Source organism: Musa acuminata, chromosome BXJ1-11, assembly GCF_036884655.1.
Source record: "Musa acuminata AAA Group cultivar baxijiao chromosome BXJ1-11, Cavendish_Baxijiao_AAA, whole genome shotgun sequence".
NCBI lineage: Eukaryota > Viridiplantae > Streptophyta > Magnoliopsida > Zingiberales > Musaceae > Musa > Musa acuminata.
In genome coordinates, this window is record NC_088337.1 from 145,001 (window position 1) to 167,977 (window position 22,977).

The 22,977-nt window shown below is 41.6% G+C and overlaps 3 protein-coding genes and 1 long non-coding RNA gene across 4 annotated transcripts in view; 2 read left to right on the forward strand and 2 right to left on the reverse strand.

Moving 5' to 3' along the window:
• The window catches only part of LOC103970026 (uncharacterized), a 2,989-nt gene extending 732 nt beyond the window's left edge, over positions 1–2,257 (forward strand). Inside the window, exons 2-9 of the mRNA XM_009383651.3 lie at positions 18–169; positions 312–407; positions 497–559; positions 1,092–1,160; positions 1,253–1,355; positions 1,444–1,515; positions 1,669–1,757; positions 1,837–2,257. Of these exons, the coding sequence (XP_009381926.2) occupies positions 18–169; positions 312–407; positions 497–559; positions 1,092–1,160; positions 1,253–1,355; positions 1,444–1,515; positions 1,669–1,757; positions 1,837–1,986 (794 nt within the window). The 3' untranslated portion in view covers positions 1,987–2,257. The remainder of the gene's footprint in view (positions 1–17; positions 170–311; positions 408–496; positions 560–1,091; positions 1,161–1,252; positions 1,356–1,443; positions 1,516–1,668; positions 1,758–1,836) is intronic.
• Positions 2,258–2,526: 269 nt separating this feature from the next.
• Positions 2,527–9,291, reverse strand: LOC135596699 (acetylornithine deacetylase-like). The gene is made up of 10 exons (XM_065088771.1): positions 8,855–9,291; positions 8,508–8,752; positions 8,308–8,416; positions 7,621–7,759; positions 7,421–7,478; positions 4,113–4,130; positions 3,875–3,997; positions 3,455–3,611; positions 3,349–3,382; positions 2,527–2,914 (listed from the first exon to the last, which is right to left on the reverse strand). The coding sequence occupies exons 1-10, from the start codon at positions 9,191–9,193 to the stop codon at positions 2,802–2,804; spliced, it is 1,335 nt and encodes a 444-aa protein (XP_064944843.1). The 5' UTR covers positions 9,194–9,291; the 3' UTR covers positions 2,527–2,801.
• Positions 9,292–9,388: 97 nt separating this feature from the next.
• On the forward strand, positions 9,389–11,747 carry LOC135596698 (pentatricopeptide repeat-containing protein At5g46580, chloroplastic-like). Its single transcript, XM_065088770.1, has one exon. It carries the CDS (start codon positions 9,525–9,527, stop codon positions 11,658–11,660), a length of 2,136 nt encoding a protein of 711 aa, XP_064944842.1. The 5' UTR covers positions 9,389–9,524; the 3' UTR covers positions 11,661–11,747.
• An 860-nt stretch (positions 11,748–12,607) lies between these two features.
• On the reverse strand, positions 12,608–21,639 carry LOC135596701 (uncharacterized). Its single transcript, XR_010481005.1, has 2 exons — positions 21,334–21,639; positions 12,608–13,027 (listed from the first exon to the last, which is right to left on the reverse strand). It is a non-coding gene; the product is annotated as an uncharacterized LOC135596701 (long non-coding RNA).
• Between the last annotated feature and the right edge of the window lie 1,338 nt (positions 21,640–22,977).

Here is a 22,977-nt window from a genome sequence, read left to right on the forward strand (position 1 = left end):
TTTTGGGTACGAATCAGGTATATACGGAGCTATGGCGCTTGCGGGGAAGTTCATATGCTCCACTGCTGGGATTGATTGCACAGGAGGATTCCATCCGTCGCTAGAAGCGGTCCTGGACGGTCTGGGCTATGCTGCTCCACCAATCATGGCTCTGCTCTTCATCCTAGATGTATGTAGTAGAAGTGCCTCGTTGTCTTTCTGAAGTCCTCCCGCAGTCCTACCACTTTTCCGTTTGTTATAGACTAAGATCCACTTATAGTTGATATGGCCATCTATTTCATGTTCTAGCTGACAAGTGTATGTTCTCACAGGATGAGGTGGTGAAGTATTCACCCCATGCTCGTGCTATCAGAGATGTGGAGGATGAGGAGCTCCGGAGCTTCTTCTATGGCATGTCACCGTGGCAGGTAATTATCTGCAGTTCGTTTCTTGTATGTAGAGAGCCAATCTCACTCTGTCTGTGGATGACCAAGAATTAATCTGGTGGTCCTAGCAGTTCATACTCATTGTCGCTGCAAGTTCTATCGGGGAGGAGCTGTTTTATCGAGTTGCTGTTCAGGTAAAAATTCCTTGGGACAATGAATAAGCTTTGATTTCTTCAAAACTCTAATTCTCTTGTATTTCATTGAGACTATTAGAAAAGATATCTCAAAGTCCATGCTCAACAAATACAGAGAATCTGGAAGAAAACATATAAAATGCTTACATTGGTATTGCTACTTCTGGCTGGAAATGATCGACTTCATCAAGATAAAAGAAAAGTGCCTTAAATAGAGTGGTTTTAACATCTTAATCCACAATATTCGAGGGAAACAAGCATAATGAACATGCATGCCCTGAACATCCTAGATGTTTGAACATGAATCATACATGTTACTGTAGTATGCTGTCTGATATTAAGATGATAATTGCTGTGCATCATGTGTTACCATAAAAGCATATCCATTTACTCTGCAATAAGCATTTATGTTATTAGACTAGAGCTATTTTGCCACACTGAACTGGATAGCATGCGGGTGTGGTGTCTGTTCCTGCATGTGCACATCATTTTCAAGAAATCTGTGCTCCATCTAATCTTGTGAGCTTTACAGGGAGCACTGGCTGATATGTTCTTAAGGGGCACCGAACTCATGAAAGATGCACGTGGAATTGCATCTCTGGTACGTATCCAGTTGACTTGAGCATACCCTTGTATCATTATGCACCGGGAAATGCTGATTAATAGCGTTTTGGTCTCTCTGAGTGTTGTTAGACTGGTGTGCTGCCTCTATTTGTGCCATTTGCTCAAGCATTTGCTGCGGTTATCACGGCCGCTCTCACGGGCTCACTGTATTATGTTGCAACTGCGCCAAAAGGTATGTTACCTTTCACCGATCCTTTCTTCTTAGAACACTATCATATGTACCAAAAATTCTTGTACTACATTTTAAGTGCATTTTGCAGATCCTACGTATGTAGTTGCACCAGTATTAAATTCTGGCACTGGTCGTGAAGACCTCAAGAAGCTCTTTGCAGGTTAGTGGTTCAGAGATCTGAAGGTTCTGCTTACATTAGCTACTTGCGAAACAATGTTGAGATGAAGGATGAATAGAAGGGAAAAAAGAGAAAAGGAATTATTCTATCAGTAGCATTGGTAAATTTGATATGTTATTGTTGCATGTTATACAGCTTGGTTTGAGAGAAGGCAGATGAAGAAGATATATTCTCCACTTTTAGAAGGATTGTTGGCTCTCTACCTTGGATTTGAATGGATTCGGGTAGAAAAGCTCCCCCAGTTTGGTTTTCTTCATCTTTCTCTCATAACATTTGTGAACTGAGTGATTGATGATTCTACAGACGGATAATATTCTCGCACCTATGATCACGCATGGGATATATTCTGCTGTTGTACTGGGGCATGGACTCTGCAAAATTCATGATCACAGGCGTAAGCTTCGTCAAAGGATCCAGCAAGTACGGGTGGAAACGAAGAACAACAATTTGTAGACCAAAGAGAAATATTTTTGACATGGGGAGAAAGGATGAACCCGAAGCTTTTTGCTCCTACCAGCAAGGGACATTCGTATGCTGGAACTCTAACTGAAGGAGTAGAAAAAGTTGAAGTAATGAAGCGGGATGTAGTAATCTGCAACTCTTGCTATAATCACTACAGTAAGTAAAAATTAGTCAAGTAGGAAATGTACGATCTAGGGATATTTGTGTCTGTATGTATATACTGTGTCAACATCAAAAATGCAGGCGCTAGTTTGGCAGGAGACGTAGCGGTTCTATTTGCATTAATGGATCATTTAAGTGCAAATTGATGGACTTCACAGAGATCGGTCAGCCCAAAAACTTGCAACACAAGTCCCCGTCGACATGCATTCCAGCAATGTTATCTTCACATACCAACTGCAGCTGCAGCAGCAGCACTAATCGAAGATATCGGTAGAAGAATAAAGAAGAAACCTTCTTGATGCTTACCAAGCCATTCATTCTAGATTTAGCATCTGATTTCATCTTGGGGGGGGGGGGGGGGCGGGCGAATGAAATTATCAGGTGATAATACATTTTATTTAATCCACAAGTATGTTTGACATCTGCTACCTCGTATGTTCATCCTGAACAAAGTGAACGAGGCTGAGCATAACTCAAAGAAAGGAACATTGATTATTCCACAAGCATATGCAAGAAGGTTAATTATCCTATAAGCAGATAATAACATAATTTCAAGCAGCATTCTATCTGATTAATATCGTGCCAAACTGAGTCATTTATCCAACTGATAAACCTTGAAAACCTTGGGAAGATGGGTCTGTTGGTCAATTACTATCTGCTTCCAACTGGGAAATGATGCTCACAAACACCTGAAAACCCTGGCACATGTCCGAAAATAGGCAGTACTCATTCCTGGCATGGTATGTAGCCATTATCCCTGGAAGAACATGGTTGCAGAAAATTATTAGCAATAAACCATCAACTAGGTGTGTTAGTCTAAAGACCCGAAGAAGTCAGTAAGATCCTTAGGATAATACTGTATTCTGGGGAATTATAAAAAAAATACATGTACAAATAATGCTCCTCTTTTACAGCAGTATGTTGACAGAAGTTTCAATTCTAACAGAAGCAAAAAAAGCTAAGCAGTGAACTGAAAATGTCGCAAACAAAAAAAAACCAAGTTTTGTCACTTGTTATTTCATCTAAATACTTTATCATAACTAATTCACTATAAAGAACGAAAATAGGAGTTAGTAGTACAATGATATATCTGAATAATTTCCATAAGATAGATAGCTTAATCAGGTTCTACTAAAAAATGAAACCAAAATTCAAATTATTCTTTTTAAGTTTTAACAAAACACGTATTACCATATCCAGAAGTCTGAACATCAAAATCTTCATCCTGGCAACAAGAAAACAATGTCATTTTGTAATCAGAACTAGTGAAGGGTATAAAGGAAAAAAGAATCCAAACCTGCAATTCTCGAATCAAGGGCAGACTTCCAGTTATCGAGTAAGGCTTCACGTGACCAACTACTTCCTCTGTTGCTTTGCACAAAACATGGAATCCACGAGAATCAAGATTACAAGCAACTCCGGAGGTCATAGCCTCATCAAAAGTGATTGTAAGCCTAGAAAGCACCGAAAGAAATGCACTCCAGTAAGCAATCTTCTAAATGTACAAACCCAAGTTGAAACAGAGAACTAGAAAGACCACATGCTAAGCTTTCAGGGTATAATAAATCTCAGCCTGATGCACACTAGATCGAGCATGCACCAAAGATCCAGGCATATTAATTTGTGGCGAAGGGAAAACAATTATCATTCATATTAATGATACAAACTATAATTTCCTTTCGAAGAAATATATTGCTTCATAGAAGTAAATCTTCACCTTCCCCTCAAATTTTCATCTGGAAGAACATATTTTGAAACAGGTCCACGCGTGCCCAACTTTTCTATGTTGGCATTTATATCGTCCACATATTCCTCTAACTTCTTGACGACATCTGTAACACTGCATAAAAAAGAGAATATCTTCCATTTCCTAAACTTTTTTTTACAAATGATGAATTATATTCAAGGGAAAAAAGATGTAGTAAAAGGATTAATGTAAAGAGAGATGAACTCACCTGTAGAAAGGAGTTAATCTGCAATAAAAGGGAACAACATGTCAAATGCCATGTTTTAACAACCAAATATTCCAAATGAAGAATGTCAAAATTATCAGGTGGAGCATAAAATAGCAATCACTGAAAAGAGTGTTACAACAATAGTACTTTCTGTACTCGTATATATTTTAAACTGTTGATGCATTGAAACCATCGTGATGCCATCATGGTGACCATGAAGAGCAAAAATAGACACTGTGGGAACCATGTGTGCATCTTTTCTGTCTTATAATCGATAATTTTTATGTGCATGTAGGGCTCATATCACAATCAACAACCAGGAGAAGCCTATTCCATTGTCTCTCCAAAGTGAAATCCAACTTGGATATTCACCTTTCACTCACATGAAGTGGAAAAAGCCTGCTAAGCTATACATTGTAGCAAAAGTTTGCCTTTCATTCCATTCCAACCCTCATATCTGACCTCAAAGTTTTCATCCAAATAGCATTTTCAACTACATAAGATAAACCTTTAGTCCATCTATGGTAATTCTAAATGAATAGTTTTGTTGCATTGACAAGATGAATAGATGTGTGGCACCTTCTCTTCTTAACAGAGTTGACTAGACCACAGGAAGGAAAAAGATGAATCTCCAAGGTACAAGACATGCAAGACAAGCACCATCAAAATGGCACCACAATAGCTTTCTACATGGTACTTTTTGGTACTCAAGGTTTGGAAGTAATGTTAAACGAAGGCATCGACTAAAAGAGAATGTGCTCTGAAGCTCGTGAAAAGGATTTATATATAGACATGGAGGGGTTGCTTGTTGGTAATCTAGCCAACAGGCAAAACCTTGGAAACCACAATATAGAAAAGGTTTGAGGGACTACCTCTGTTCACATGACTGGAGTCATTCGTTATGTCCATAAGAGCCCAACCTGGGCAAGGTCTCTTAATTTCTGATGCAAGGCTGCACAGGCCTCTCTGAGCTGAGAAAACTCTTGGTCGCGGTCCTGGTTCTGCTCTCTGAGAATAACATGGATGTCATAGAAGGCCAGGACACCATGTGTCATACCTTATGGACCGTCTAACGACATGTAGAAACTACCATGCTTGACTAATTAAAGAATTATTTTTTGCTTCCTTCATATACTATTTTCAATCTAAAGAACACATGCCAGTTATTTCTTCATGCAGACTCCTTTGAGAACTATGAAGTTTCAAGCATTGCTTATTGGTTGTATGAGCACCAATAAACAAGCAAGCTAATTTCTCTGACAATTATTTGGCCTTCATGAATTCACCTCAAGCTTCTTCTTTGCAAAATTTTAAGGTAATTAGGTGTTATACCCAGTTTTCTACCTAGGGTTATTTTGAAGATTTCTTAACTAAATCAAGGTTATAATTAATTAAGGGCATTTTGATAATTTACCTTAGATATGGTATCCCTTCTAATTAGGTTAGGAATATATCTTGATTAAAAGTGGAGGTCGAGATTTAAAGAAAGTTTTAACTAGATTATGAGTGCAAATCAAATAAAGTTAATTAGATTATGACTCAATTAAATCAGGGTTATGGTTCCTTGGAGAGAGAGGATTTCTTTTTGCTACTCTTGAAAGACTTCGAAGTAGTGCTTGGAATTGAATGGTTATCAACCTTGAGTGATGTTTCTTAGAATTTTTCTAAACTAATCATGAAATTTTTTATTAATGGAAAGCAGATGATCCTTAAGGGAAGACGTGGAAATAAGGTCACAACTGGCACTAGCCATCGGATGGAGAGGGTTCTTCAGAAGACTGCAATGACTTCTACACCAAAAGGCCGGCCCATTGCTTACACTATCACGAAGTGGAGACCCTATTTATTTGATAAACGGGTTGTGATGTGCCGTAGATATCCTGTGACTGAAGTGCTGAAAAAGAAACTCCTAGAGTTTGATGTCGCTCAATTTTGAGGACAAATTTGATTTGAAGGGGGAAGAACTATTAGGATGCCTTTTATTTTTCAAACTTTAAATCATGTTTTATTAAATTTTTCTAGTGCAGTAGGAGTCGGATAGGGACTTATTTGAGATTTATTTATTTTATTAAGAGTCCAAGTCCTGATGGACTCAGGGGTGGAACTCTATAAATATGGATGTATATGCTTCTTTTCATCATCTATGAAATATTATTCTAGCCTTTGTCAAATCCTAAGAGGTCGATCCCCTTGAAGTGATTAAGAAGATCGATCCCCTCGAAGTAATCATCCCCTATCTTTCCTCGTCTTCTTTGATAAAACCCTAGGGGTCTTATCAATTTAGTGGAAGAAACCTTGCATAAGTCCTGAGATACCCACTCTGGCATCTAAGCAATTCAGAAGTTTGTAAAAATCAAATATTCCTAATATTTAGAGTCATGGCACAAAATATTTGGAATCATGACTCCATAATATTGATAATTTTTTTCTAGATTAAGATACAAAATCACTTTATCTTTAACATATCTTACATATAGAGTTCAAAACCTTTCTACTCCCTCTATATAAGTTGTTAATCAAATATAATAAAAAATAGATAAAATAAATATTATCATTTATTGCTTTTAGATCTTCTCCTAAGGCAATCCAAGTGCTTTATGTTTGATTAATATACCCCAAACACTTCCTACCCTTATCTTTTTAACCTTATCACCTGCTCAAACACAAGTTTGTAATTGGAGCCATATCTAGACACACTCAAGGCTACCTACTTAAGACTACCTACAGTGTTTTTACTTGGAATCAAACAACATTGACACAAGCTCGAATGAACAGACCCCAAAACAACCACAAAGTTAATATTGCTTAAATCAAACTTATACTGTACAGGAGAAATCTAGAGAACTAGATATCCTCCATACAAGCTTACAAGACTTGAAAATTTAAAAGATGTGTCCCTTCAAGTCCTTGAGATGTCATCTCTCAACACCTTATAGTTAATGATAAAGAATGAAGATAGATTTATTACTTTGAAAGAAGGGATATTGTACAAGATAGATTTAAACAATTTTAAATCTAAATGGAAGACCTTGTACAAGCATACCACTTTACTATTGGGTTTGAGTTTTGAAAGGGATTTAGAAACGATTAGCTGATATGGCAAAAGCAATACATCAACAAATAACTGTGATAGGATAAAAGCATAACCCAAAATCAGAAACCAATACTATCTTATATCATTGAAAGACCAAAATATAAACAACAGGACAAGTTGACTCTTAGGTGTTTCTAGAGAAGGGATAGTCTACACATCTAGTCATAAAAGACACATGAAACCCTTCACATTTCAGTATGAAAAAAGAACATGCCTCACATCTCCTGATATTGTACATTCAGCTGGAATCTGATTGATGCCACCTCCAGGATCTGCAATGCACCATATATAAGAAGCATACAACGAATCATGTAAAAATTGCTCGTGTCCTGTCAGCATTAGGAACTTACAACTCCCACTAATTGACTATGGCTTTGATGAGGAAGTTAATACGAGTTAGGGTTCTGGACTTACAACTCCATTGGGTTGGCTTCATAGTTGAAGGTGTGGCAAATCCATAAACCTCTTCTTTGGGATGTGGAGGGAAGTCCCTGTAAAATCTCAGCTGAATCTCTTTAAAGGCTTCCATGGCCAACTCCAATGGATTGATTGCCTGCAGTATTCATTTAGAAGAATAAGTCGGCTTTCATAAAATATCAGTTGAACATTTACCACTCATGGAATCTATTTAAATACATCTCCTCATTGATATCTATAGATTTGTAAAATGGGAAAAATCTCAGAGATAACTTTCTAAAATGGTTGTTAAAATTGGGTTTATTAGTGTCCAAGTATTCTACACTTATAGAAATCTGATCTCATCATGTATCTCTCTTTTTCCAACAGAGTACTGGAGATAGTTATTTATAACTACTCTTAATGTGCAAATTTTAGAGTTGTTAATTTGGTGAACATGAATAATATATTCCTCGGTAGAACCTTCCTCAAATAGGCAATGGCTCAAATTAAATGCCATAGTGTTCCCTTCTTGATCAACAGTCTCCATAAAAATAAGGAGTAACTTGTCTTTTTGTGATTTCTCAGAAATCTTCCAGCCAAAACAAAGATATTACCTAGACAAAGGAGCATTTTATGCTATAACAAGACTGCAACAAGACTATCATTAGTCCTGATTTGGATATTTTATGTAGCTGACAGTACCTTGTGCGGGAGACCACTGTGGAAAAGTTTCCCAGTAGCCCGCAGCCTCCATGCTATCATTCCCCCAGTACCAATACAGGGTTGCTTATCTGCCGTATCGATCCAGAACCTACAGGGTAAACCAACACATTGAACCGGGAAAAGGAACCAAAGGAAAGACAACAATAACAACCCAAATGACGGAAACAACCACAACTTACAAAGGTCCGGCCTTTAGCTTATCAAGCAACCCATCTTTGACCAGGGCATCCACACCGACCCCCAACACTGACGAGTTTTCCTCGTTTGCAATGAACACGGCGACCACAGTGTTCTTAAGTTTAGGCTTCGTCTCCCCAAGCCTTCGCATCAGCTGCGTCACCAGCGCCACGTGCCCAAGGCAGTCGGTAGTCCCCCGGCCCCGAAGCTTATCCCCATCCACGCTCAGTGAAAAGGGATCGAACTCCTACGGAAGGAAGGGGAAAAAGAATCAATACTTTAGATTAGAATTAGGATTTCGAACAAGAAAAAGGAAGCATTGGGATCAGCGAGAAAAGAAAGCGCGAACCCAGTCGGTGGGATCGGCAGTGACGACGTCCATGTGGCAGCCAACGAAGGAGATGATGCGGGCAGGGTCGGAGCCAGGGTACTCGACGATGACGTTGCCGCGGCCCTCAGCGTAGGCGATGTGGGAGACGACGAGGGGGCCGCCGCCGGTGGAGGTGCTGAGGGGGAGGAGGGAGTCGAGGACGTGGCGGGCGACACGGTCCTCCTTGGGGATCAAATCCGGGGGATTGTTCTGGACGTGGCGGGCCTCGCCGATGATCTTGGAGAGGAGGGTGACGTAGGAGCCGCGATCGAGCTCGCCCAGCACCTCCTTCAGAGCAAACGTTGAGGAAGACGCCATGGCAAGGTATTGGATTCCACGGAGGAAACGCGAGAAAGATTTAAAGAATTAGGCGAGTGCGAGAGAGATTCTGAACGCGAACTTCTGATCTACGCAAGAGGCAAAAGGTGACCTAAAACCCGAATCCGACAGGAAATCTCAGTATCCAAACATCGCTTTGGATGCCTTCGTTGTCGGATTCGGATCACATATCATGTTGGATATTAGATATTTCCGCGGAGGAAATGAAACGACGATAAGCGACAAATGGTGTTCTGTGCGAGGATAGATCAGAAGACCTCCTCCCTTCATCGCTGCTGCTACTGCTACCTCTCCTCCGCTGCCGGCGGCCATGGTACCACTCTGTGCTTCCACATCTCCCACTATCTCCATTCCCCACCCTCTTCTCTCCCCACTTAAACCCCCCGCCACCTTCCTCTGCCACTCCTCCTCCTCTAAAACCTCGGCTGTGACTGCAAGCAGCCCAACCGCCGACCAGACCCCATCCTCCTCCTCCCTCTCCGACCAACTCCTCCCTCTCTCCCTCACCCTCCTCACCTCCCAACCCACATCACCCTCAGCCACCGTTGCCCCTCCTCCTCGGCTTCCTGCAAAGCCCACCTGGACCAATCCATCCAAGCCCCGGCCCACCGTCCTCGCCCTCCGCCGCCAACCCCGCCCACCCTTCTCGCACAACCCCTCCCTCGGCCCCCTAACCGCACTCTCCCGCACCCTCCGTCTCTCCCCCGACCTCCCCTCTGCCCTTTCCGCTGCCTTCCCCCCTGGCCATTCCCCTTCCCGCGACGACGCCCTCCTCCTTCTCAACTCCCTTCGCTCCTGGCAGAAGTCTCTCCAGTTCCTCGACTTCCTCAGGTCCCTCCCCGACTTCCCCCTCGACACCATCTTCTACAACGTCGTCCTCAAATCCCTCCGCGCTGGCCACCAGTGGCACCACGTCGAGCGCCTCGCCGGTGAGATGATCGACGCCTCCGTCCCGCTTGATAATATCACCTACTCCACCATCATCACCGCCGCCAAGCGCTGCCGCCGCTTCGACGGCGCCCTTCGTTGGTTCGAGCGCATGTACCGCACCGGCCTCATGCCTGACGAGGTCACCTACTCCGCCGTCCTCGATGTCTACGCTCGGCTGGGCCACCGGGAGGAGGTCGTTACCCTCTACGAGCGCGCCTGCGCCAGTGGGTGGCGCCCCGACGCCGTCGCCTTCTCGGTGCTCGGGAAGATGTTCGGGGAGGCGGGCGACTACGATGGGATCCGCTACGTGCTCAAGGAGATGAAGGACCTGGGCGTGAAACCGAACGCCGTGGTCTACAACACCCTGATCCAGGCGACTGGCAAGGCCGGGAAGCCCGGCCTGGCTAGGAGCCTGTTCGAGGAGATGGTCGCGGCAGGGCTGTCGCCGAACGAGAAGACGCTCACCTCCCTGATCAAGATCTACGGCAAGGCAAGGTGGAGCAGGGACGCGATGGAGTTGTGGGAGCGGATGAAGAGCAACAGATGGCCCATGGACTTCATCCTCTACAATACGTTGCTTAGCATGTGCGCAGATCTTGGATTGGAGGAAGAGGCGGAGAAGCTGTTCGAGGATATGCGGCGGCCGGATCGGTACGCTCGACCGGACAGTTGGAGCTACACGGCGATGATCAATATATACGGGAGCGGTGGAAAGCCCGACAGAGCCGTGAAGATGTTCGAAGAAATGCTGGAGAAGGGGGTGGAGCTAAACGTGATGAGCTGCACTTGCTTGATCCAATGCCTGGGGAAAGCCAGAAGGATCGGGGACGCCGTGAGGGTGTTCGAGACGGCAACGGAGCGGGGCATACGACCCGATGATCGGCTGTGCGGGTGCTTGCTCTCGGTCGCAGCTGTGTGTGAAGAAGGGGGGGAGACCGACATGGTGCTGGGTTGCCTGAAGAAGGCGAACAATAGGCTGGTTGGGCTACTGAAGATGCTCCGCGATGAACAAGTTGGCTTTGGCGAGATCAAGGACGAGTTCCGAGGGATAATGAATGAGGCTGCCGTCGAAGTGCGCAGACCATTCTGCAACTGCTTGATAGATATATGCAGGAATCAGGGGCATCCTTCCCGGAGGGCCAACGAGCTTCTGCATCTGGGAAACCTTTATGGGTTGTATCCTGGTTTGCATGGAAGGAAGTCGGAGGAGTGGTCACTAGACCTTCGATCGTTGTCGGTGGGCGCAGCTAAAACTGCTTTCGAAGAGTGGATGAAGAGTTTATGGGATTCGGTGGTGGAGGAGGAGGAAGTATTGCCTTTTTCCTTCTCCGTCTATACTGGCTCAGGAACTCACAAGTTCTCTCAGGGATTGGCCAGCTCTTTTACCTCTCATTTGAACGAAGTGGCTGCACCCTTCCGGCAGGTTGAGGAGAAGTGTGGTAGTTTTGTTGCTTCCAAAGAGGATCTGGTCTCATGGTTACGGGCCACATTTTCACCTGCAGTTGTCAATGCATAGGGTGAAGTTTTTGTCACGAATATATTAATTTCTTCTGATGTTCACGAATATATTATTGTTATATGTTAATTTCTTCTGTATTTCAAAGTTTTTGTCAATGCTGATGAAGTTCCCATGCAAGAACATGTTTGAAATGCAAATACTGTATGTTTAATCAATCTGGGGCACAAGGTCAAGATTCATAATAGAATTACCACTGTGGCAGTTCAAACGCAATTTCCTCTGTTCCTGATGTCTTTCATTTCATCATTTAAATCTAAAACTAGTTTTTCTAGCCAAAATATGAGACTAGAGAAAATGATTGTAAGAAACATGAAGAAATATCACATTAGCTACTTATCTTTGTATGATAAAAGGGTGTCGAGACCAAGTTGAGGATGTTAATTTTCACCAGTTCAGCAGCCTCCAGGCCATTCATCCTTCTCAAACTTTCACATCACAGTGGCATGATTCTAATGTGGCTAATCTCATACACATGCAAACATTAGAAATTGACCAACCTCAAAAAAATCTAAGATTTTCCTGAAAGAACTAGGAGAGTGTTAGTAGCATACGTAGTCAATCATCACCATTATTGTTCTTGCAGTCAAGGCATCAGATTAAAAGGAATACTCAGCTCACAAATTGCTAATGTAGCAAGAAAAACACATTGTGCTGTCATATTGTCCCACGATTTCAGATCCAACGGGCAAAAACATATATAATTTGGTCAAATAATGGTTTCAAAGCATATTGTGCTGTCAATCAATAATGCTTTGTGATTCAGCAGCCAAAAGAGAGATATACTAAATGTAGATTGATGGACTGCACAAATATTCCAGAGTAGCAAAGAAGACAAACCTTATGCAAGAAAAACGAGGATTAAATCCTGGTCTTGCGATCAGATTAACTTGCAAGTGATGAGCTACGAGGACAGTATAACAGTGTTTCCAAAAGGAGTCACTTCATAGCTGGCATATCCAAGTTTCTTCTTAAATTACTTTGAACATCATGGCAGATCTTGACAACAAGTTTATCCTATTGATAGTGGCAAGTAAACAAGCAGCATAGATTACAAGACACAGAAATTCAGATGCCCTTAGGTCATTGCAACTTCCCATTTAACTGCCACAATTTTCTAAAGATGGTGGTCGTTGAACATCAGGAGACTGTGTGTAGGAGATAGAGATCACCTTAGATCTGTATTTCTCAGCGTCTTCATTTTCCTTTTCACGGACCATGTTAACAATGGTCGAGTTCATTGGTGACGGATTTGATGTGACGTTCATTCTTGGAACGGATTGGGAGATTGCTATCAGTAATTCTAGAGTCTGTTCTTCTGTAGCCTCTGTCTTGGGTGTCACAGAGTCCATGGAGAGCCAATTGATCTGAAAAAAGAACAAAGTATTTCACCAGAGAAATTATATTTTAGAAAATTTGTTCAAAATACATTGTTACTAACCAACGCATGCAAGTAAAGCCAATTTTTCTTGGCTTCGTCAAACATCTGTCATATCTAACCCAGTTCCTGATAACCAGTGAACTACTATCAAGTACTTTTTATAAAAGCAAAATTATTTGTCAATTGATCTGACATGATATATGAAGAATATGTAACTTCTATATCCTCTATAACCATAGCAAAAGGATTTAGTCAGTTCGAAGCCATGAAAGATAAGAAAATTTTATTTCCACAACCTGAAGAACCTCGTAGAAGATAAAAGTCGATTTCACATCCTGAACAATCCTATAACTAATATAACTTAACAAATTGTAAGACGAAATTAATACATCATCAGTAATGTTCGAGAGCATGCCGTCTCTATTACAAAGCTTATGTGTCACGATTTTGTAAACTACACAGTGCTGCATTTTTAAGATTTGTAATTAGGCATGCAAGGCCAATGGCAACTTTAGCCGTTCATTTAGGAAAATAGTCAAATGGGTGCCTACCATCCTCACCATACCTAGAGTCTCCAACTAAATGAACATGTTAAGTAAAATTTTGGTTGTCAAAGTTGGATGATGATTCGAAGCCAACCGGGGTCCTCCACCTTTATCCCATGATTTACTAACCGATTTATCTTCATTCACTTCCAAAATATCCCGTGACTTACAAAACTAGGTTGGGGACGTTCTTGACGAGGCCCCTTCGAATCTTAAGTCAGTAATGGATTTAGAGGATTCAACTAGCCTTATCAATCGAAAAAAGTCCAACTCAAAATGCACCTGAAGAACCCTTTAACAGTGACCTTCGAGTGTCATTAACTATGTAGAACACGTTCGTTATAAAAAAGGTGGTGCGCTTCTTTCAAACTTAAATGCGATCGTGGTACGTCGAACCCAAAACGTGGTAACGTCCGGCCTGCTCAGCCATGTGCTTAGGTGTTGACCATATGGATATGAGGCATTGACCATGTGACGCCGATCCCTAGCATCAAGGTGCCAACTGCATGGTGCCAAAGGTTTCGACTACTCAACGTCGAGGTGTTGACCACTTGGCATAGGGGTGTCCGATGCCTTATCACAAACTTAGTTGGAATTGCGTAAATTGTGAAGTACCCTTGCAATATCCGTCTGCAAATATCAGCCTAAGAGTAACCTCATACAGGTCCAGAAGGACATCTAAAAGAAAGTTGATTAGATTTAGAAAACAAGCGATAGATAAGTCCCTATGTCTCGCAAAAAAGGATAGCTTGCAAGCAATTTAGCAAACACTTGGTGTGCAAAAAGAGAAAAGAAATGAAAGAAAAATAAGGATTTTAGAAAGCAAAAGAACAATCGCAAGTCCACAAACGATCGCTCACTCAAGTGTCGAGATAAAAGGCAAGTTCTTGTATACTTTATATGCAAACTTGTTTATCTAAACATAACCCAACACTACCATGGCATCAAGGGGCCAAGACAGCTGACGTTTTGCATCGCACCACAACCTGCAAAAAACATGTCATGGCACACAAAAACTGAATCATTTTTGGGTAATTTTGCCTAATTTGATGAGTGATCGTTGTGCAGCTTCACAAACTGCTTCTGTTAAACGAAATCAAGCTAAAAATACACAGAAATAAAGCAAAACACGTTGTCAAATAATTGTACAAGCAAATATAAGCGATAAATAGTCCGTTAACGGAGGTGTTATGGCATGCGACGACCATCCATGACATTCTCTCCCGCTTAATCTATAGATGCCCTCTTCGACGATTGTTGGTAAGCTTTAATGACTACTTCTTCACGATACAGGACGTCTTCGAGCTCCCAATTAGCTTCTCATTTTGCAAAGCTTTTGTCACTTCACTAAGTACTCGATCTGCTCTGCTCCGTTAGATAGCATTGTCCTACGATCTAGTAGAATGCCTTCAACTTGCTTTTCAAAAGAGGCTTAGATGAGGGTAGCCGAGTTGAAACATCTCTAGAAGCATCTTGCGGATCTGCGTAATAGGCTTTCAAGTTGCTCATGTAGAATACATTATGAATTTTGAGTCATGCCGAAAGCTACAACTTGTAGGTGATATTGCCTACCTTGTTGATGATTAGGAATGACCCTTCATATTTGTGCATCAATCCCTTATGCAATTTCTGCCTAAAGAATATGAGTGATGCTAGTTGGAGCTTCACCAGCACCAAGTCTCCAATCTTGAACTATCGTAGCCACCTTCATAAATCTGCTCACCTTTTTATCTTTTTGGTTGACTTCTCCAAGTATGTCCACGCAAAATATGTATTTCGATATAATTCCTTTACAAAGTGATATGTTGATGGACTACTCACAATATACCTGATCATCAAAGTGTGAGGAGTTGACGGATGTTGTTGAATGGACTCTTGTTGGATACAGAGTTTCACTACAAGTTGGTTGTAGGAGGATTAGGCTATGTCCAACAACTTTACACAATCTCGTTAGTTGGCACTCACATAATGCCGAAGGTATTGCTCAAGGAGTGAGTTTATTCTTTCAGTTTGGTCATCCGTCAGGGATAGAGGCTTATGAAGAAGTATAGCTTGGGTCCTAACAACTTAATAACTCGGTCCAAAACAGTCTCAAGAATCGTACATCTTAGTCACTAATTATGTTGTCCGGTACGCCCTAATACTTCACCACATTCTTTATCATCAACTTGACTACCTCCTCTACTAAGCATCATAGATGTGCAACAATGAGTGTTGCATGCTTTGAAGACCAATCGATCATCACAAGTATCGATCCAAGTCTCCTTATCGCCAACAAGCTTCATATGAAGTCCAAGTAAATGCTCTCCTATGACTTCCCTGGTATAGGCAAATGCTCTAAAAGACCCACTGACTCTCCAGAAGAGTCAGAGTTCTGTGAATACTGGGATGCCCTGTCCAAAGGGACCGTGATACTCTCTTAAGTGTTAATGCCAGTATATACGAGTCTCACTTCGACTTAAGATCATCATGTCTTGCTTTCTTTAATCAGTTGCATTAAGGTTACTACCCGAGACTCATTATACAATCCATCCCTAATCTTAGAAAGAAAGTTGAATTCTAACTAAATGGCTTGACCTCCACCTTCCGGTTGCACTATATTCACCAACAGCACTTTTCTGCTCAAGGCATTGGCCACGACATTTGCTCTTAAGAGCTTGTACTCCGTTATCATGTCAAACTCAGCTAAGAGGTCCTACCATTGTGGTTACTTTAGGGAGATTTTCTTTTGAGTTTGAAAGTAATTCAGTGTAATATTGTCTCTCCTCAGCACAAATCGCATTCTAAGAAGGTAGGTGCTTTAGAACTGCAGATGAGACCTTTGCTTCATAGTTCATCTAATTGCTTCCTGAGCTCTACCAACTCAAGGGGGCCATGCGGTTTGGAGGTCTCAAGTGGCATAACATCCACAGACTCCTTTAAAACGTTCGCCACCACCATAGGTTCTTGAGCGATCTCCTTATCAAGTAACTCTAACTTTATTGCAACTACGAAAGTTAGTTCTCCCTTGCGCACCCCTTTCTTCCGTTGTAACACTAAGAGTTGTTGCAGGTCCTCGGTTCCTCCTCAAGAAACTAGAACCACTTAAGAGTCATTGTCGCCCATCAGGCACAAAGAGTTTAAGAACAACATTGGCACTATGTTAGTTGTGTGCATGAACTTCATTCTAAGAATCACTTGGAAGTCATCTAACGACACTGTCATTAAGTTAGTGCTTCCGCTCCATGTTCCGATTTTGATATGGACACCCTTTGTTAACCCAAAGATCTATTGTTCTCCAAGTTCACAATCTTCATTCGACTTGGGCTCTTCTCCAAATTTAGCCCTAGTCGCCTTGCTTCCTGATTGATGATAAAATTGTGGGTAGCATTCATGTCCACCATCGCACAGATTGTTCGGCCATTGAGCTTGATGTCTACATACATAAGCTCGTTGCTCCTTATTTTGTGTTGCTTTGTCTTCGCGTGCTCGTCCACTTCACCTCACAACACATTCAACAAACGCATTGCTCTTATGTGGAGTCCTTGCGACTCTTCATCATGGCTACTAGATTCTAAGCTGCTTATCTAAGGGTGATAGTCTTGTTCTTGTCCAAATAAGGGGATGGATTGATGCTATTAGCACATTGAGCACCTCCTTTTGTGGGTACTCTCTTACCAAGTGCGACCCTTCACACAAGAAGTATTTTTCGAGCTTTAGGGCTTTGCATTTTGAACTTTGCCTCTTTTTTGAACTCGTCCTCTTCTGTTCAGTAGCAGTCTTCTTCTCTCGGGAATACTTAGATGGTCAATTTCTCGAAGGTTGCTTCTTCTTCCTCGAGTCCATTGAGAAAATAAAGTCGGTGAGCCTTTCAACAACTATAATTGACCCAACCAAATTGGTGATATTCCGTCGATGCAATTCTTTTTGTGCCCACGGCTTCAGGCCATCGAGAAAGCTACACATGCCTTGCATGTCCAGCATCAATGTTGAGAACTACTTCATATAGTACCAAATAGAAGTGTTTTGGCATAGTTATCTCAGTTTCTGTCGTGCGACGAACTTAGTGTTATTAGGTAGGAACTGAGTTTGCAACTCCCACTTTAAGTCTTCCCATGTAACCACTCAGCACCGACTTTATTAGATCTCTTCCCACTATGTTTGCCACAAGAGTTTTGTATCCCCATGAGATACATGGTTGATATCGAAACTTTGGTTTATACATAATCAAGCCTCATGGCCCAAAAGTATTGTTCCATATCGAATAAAAAGTTCTCAAGTTTCTTCGTATCTCTAGCATCCCCGTGGCAATGCGGCTCGATTGCCCTCAAGTGTTGTGGTGGAGCAATGTAGGTGTTGCCCTCCCACATAAAAAGCTCTCATGAGCACCATAATTCTTCCTAACAGATCCACCACGACAACTTGTAGGTGTTGCATGGACTCTTGTGTGTCTTTCATTAATCGATCGACTCAGGACTCCATGATATGTCGATCTGAGATTTCGTCTCCTCTTGCGAGTTATTTACCCTAAGGAGCCTTCTTTAGCCTTGGCAAAGTTTCTCTAAGCTCACTTCGAAGATATTGAGGTGGGTTTTCATTATCGTAAGCCTCCCCTTATGATTCTTTTACTTCACAGTTGGCACTCTAAAATGAGCTTCCTCCACTCACAGAGAATTGATAACTTCTCGCTCGTCGTTTTGGCTATCGCGCTCCTCAAGTGACTTTAGTAGCTTGAGAGCGAGTTTGCACTTGCAACCCACCTATGGTTGCTTGGGACAATGGTCCCGCTTAAACCATCTTGCTTGATGCATAACAGAGCTACACCATGGAGAGAGTGTGAATCTTCATTAGTTGATCAAATCGCTTGCCCTCTTTAATATCAAATGTCACAGACTTAGTTGGAACTGCCTAAGTCATAAGGCACACCTGTAATATCTTTTTACAAAGGGTCAGCCTAAGAGTATAAGTCTCAAAGGACCTGCAAAAGGAAGTTGATTAAATTTAGAAAACCAGCGACAAACGAGTCCTAACGTCTCGCAAAAATAGGTTGCTTACCTATAATTTAGCAAATACTTGGTGAGCAAAAAGAGAGAAAAAACAGAGGAAGGCAAAATAAGGACTTTAGAAGGTAAAAGAACAGTTGTAAGTCCGCAAATGGCCGTTCAACCAGGTGTCAGAGTGTAAGGCAAGTCCACATACTTTACGTGCAAACTTTTTATCCAAACACTATCCCAAAGCCTCATCTAGTCTTGTGTCACCTAGGTGGTTACAAAGGGCTGAGATGGCTGACGTTTTGCACCACACTACAACCTACATAAAACAAATCATGGTACATGAAAACTAGGCCATTTTGGGATAATTTTGCCCAATATGGCAAGCAATCGTTGTGCAACTTCATAAATTGCTTTCGCTTACAAAAATTCAAGCAAACACATACCAAAACAAGACAAAACATGCTGTCAAACAACTGTACAAACAAACATAGGCGACGAACGGTCCATTTATGAAGGTGTCGTGGGCACACGATGATCATCCGTGATAGCCTAGCATCGAGGTGTCAACCATGTGGCTCTTAAAGTGTTTGCCACTTTGCATCGAGATTTTCAACCACCAAGCACCAAAGTGTCAGTCATGTGGTGTTGAGGTGTCGGCCTTATAATTATTCCTATATGAGAACTATTTGCAGAATAATTATGTTTTAGTTTGTCAGAACGGGATCAGAAAGAAAACTTAGTGATGGTAAAAGATCAATGTAGTTGATTCAAAATTATTGAAACTACGTGGCTCCTTGATGTTCTGTAGTAAAATATGATAAATAACAAATCTAGAAGAAAACCAATCTTAGTAACTGCTAGTGAGATCCTGAACAAAAGGATGCCATATGAGAGAAAAGTCTGCACTAAGAGGATTTGGAACATATCATATCAACCAGCTTACCTAGTTATCCTCCCACAATTCTATAAAACTAATGGTAATAAGTCAGTCATTCCATCAAAATGGATCACGACAAATGGTTACAAAATTAAACTAGCATTAGGCATAGTGAGGGGCATGAGTACGAAATGATTACTTACGGATACAACTAAGGACACATCATAGTATAAAGTCACAATTGGATTGGATCACATGTGCATCACTACTGTGGAGGAAATTATAACATCCCTAATTTAGTCCCATATTGAAAGTGAAAAAAAGACTTGAGTCCCACATTGTGTTATCATTAACATGGGTTTAAGTATGTTAGACTAGTGGATCAAACTAATCAACTTAATTGATTAGTTATCACATTCGAACGAATATTGATGCACTATGATAACAATGCATCCTGAGATGTTTTTCTAGTATATGAGGTGATCAAAGAAGACATCAATAATGCAAACAATTTTAGCTAGTTAGAAGTTTACAGTCCATGTTGCTGTCAGCAGAATTTTATTTTTTGCATAATATTTATAATTCTCTGAAAAATCTACCAACAGGTAATTAGAAGACTGGGATTAAACCCCTTTTATAAGTTGATGTCAATGAAAAAAAAAAATCATATCACTGAAGACCAAGACAAATTTTCGTTATTTAACCCCAACAAATGTGAAAGTCGAACCAAAAGTTCTACTGTCATCTATATGATCCACTCTAAAGAAGATGTTTTTCCTAAGGCCTTAATAGGGAGGAAAACTTCTAATGGCTAAGAAGTCACTAATGATCAAGAGTCTTCCTAACTGGCTCTCAAACCCAAATCCAAATCTCAAGCAACGTTCAATTATGATTGATGAAACTAGTGTCTTACTGAAAATTAGATATTAAAGCAAAGTGCCTCTAGACTAGATACTATAATTGGAAGCTGCAAGAAGAATTCATGTGTCTGGCGGACATTTAACATCTCAATGAGCAAGCAAATTGGTGTTAGATACTGATGCACGCATATAGCTCTTTCCAGATGCACATGGTCGTGCAGTCTGAAATGGGAAGAGAAGTCTCGGAAATGAGTTGAGACGTTCAACAAACAAACGCAGGTGTGCAAATGCTGAGCTCGACCAAGACTAAAGTATAGTTACAGCTTCGTGATCTCCACTGTTTCAAAAGTCTTGGCTTATCTTATGGTACTACTATTTCAAATCTTGCAAGGGACGCTACATTCCACAACCATCTCCATCTTGAGAATCATGAGCAAATTGTGCAAGTCAAGGCCAAACAATTAAAGACCAAGAACCCGGATAACACCATCGATCTTGAGAATCCTGTTCATATTGTGCAAGTTAAGTTGCAACGGCAAACAATTAAAGAATAAGAACCCGTATAAACCCAAGAATCGGAGGGGTTTCCGAAACCCTATTACATGATCCTAATATCGAAGTAGAAAAATCTCTTAGGATCAAACTGATCCTCCCCGGAAGTTGAAATCCTCCACCACTCGTTCAATTCCATCGAGGTACCCTTTGCTGGACCACTACATCCAACAGATACATCGACCAGAAGAAGAAATCGAAAGAAGTTGCAAGAATGAAGATTGGACCGGCTATATAAAAGAGACAATGAATCTTCAAGAACAGATAACAAACCGACGATCACCATCAAACGACAAGAAAACTAGAATCTTCGGGCATGGATTTCGGAAGAGATCGCTGCACACATCGAACCTGATCCTTTCCAAGAAGATTTAAACCTACAAAGATAACATATAGCGAAAAAGAGAAGAAAAAGAAACCAAAGGGACGGGCAAAAAAAAAAGATCGAAGCCGAATAGGGGCGACGATGGATCGAAGGGGCGTACCTCGTCGTCGCTCGGATGAGGGCGGTGATGACGATGCCCTGCTCCCTGCTCTGCTCCCTGCGATCGGGGACAGGAAGAAGTTGTTGGTCTGACTGGGGCTGACGACCTGAAATGGTAGTAATACGGCGTCGAGTGGCCATTGTCGGAAGTGGATAAGCATTATAAATTCATGAGCCCCGAGAATTGCCGTACTCGTCTACCCGCTCATTCTGAGACCGACACAACCCGCGGGACCCCCATCTACCATCGATCACCAGGAAGGTAGGCCCGGAAGTCTTGTTATAATCGGCAAACCGACAGCAGGGATCGTGTCTCGCACCGCGGCCGGAAGCAAGCTTGTGTCGACGGTGGCAGAAAAATGTTACTGGTAGGTTTGTTCGAAAGCAACTTGTTAACGTGGCCGTATGTAATTGGGCCCGTTCCTATTCGAGAAGGGCATAGCTGGCCCCACCTGTCGCCTTTGGTACACGTGCAGCTGCATCAAGACACACACACACACACTGGGAATTGGCTCCCGTTCCTCAACATTTAGTTTTTACCAAGAAGAGACACCATAAAAAAAGTGAATGCAAATGTATATAATAATCCAATACGACCTTTTAAGATCAGCCTGTTAAAAGTTTTATCTTCTAATATCTCCTCTGGTTTGTGTAGGTTTCATTCAATACTTGAATTTATTCGTCCTTGATGAGTTAACGGTGCTCCTTAGCTGCTGGGAGTCGGTCCTGCGTTTCCATCTGGCTTCCAGACTCCGGTGGCAACGGCGTCAAGATTGGAGAATGTCGTAGCACCAGCGTGAAGGAGAAGAACAGAGACGACTGAGCACAGGATCGGAGTCCGAGAACACGCGATGGATGGCTTCGCAACATGCGTTGCTCAACCGCAGCTGGTGCGTCAGATGAGAGTTGAGGATATCAATCTTGGATCAATGCAAAGAATGGTTCACAAGCAAATGATTTTGTGAGTAGAGCAAAAGCATATTGTTGCTACTGTTACGATTGTTGTTGCTATGAGGGAATAGGCGTTCCCTTTGTTCTCCTTAAGTCCGCCTTTCGTTCTCCTTAAGTCCACCGTCTTTTGGCAGATCAGCGAAGACAGCGAAGGCTACTGCGGTGATAAAGATGAGGATTGCCGTGGAGCCTCTTAGGAACTCTTAGGAATGTGGTTATAGCGGCATTAGTCGCTGGCCGAAGACAAGGGTGAAGCTTCGCTTTTCTTAGCTTTTCTCAACGACGTTGGTCGCTAGCTTTTCTCAGCGACCAACAGCGAAACTTCGTTTTTCTCACTGTTCTGATACCATGATGAAAATAATAGAAGATAAGAACAATTATTCAAGAAGAGAAAAAACTTTATTATAGAAATAAAATAGTTTAGCTTCAATACATTAACATGTCCCTCTCCTATTTATACAAATTAGGATAAAGGATTTCCCTTAAACAGAATAGAGGATTTTTGAGATTTCTTCTAGTTAGAAAAATCTTATCTTCTATCAATTATCTTTAGACTTAATTAAGTTTAATTTTTAATATATATTTTTTATTTAATTATTTTATATACTAATTATGATATACTTACTTTTTACCCTGGCCGTTTGCAACATGGTACGATCCAATAATAAGTGCTTATTATTCAGAAATTAACGAC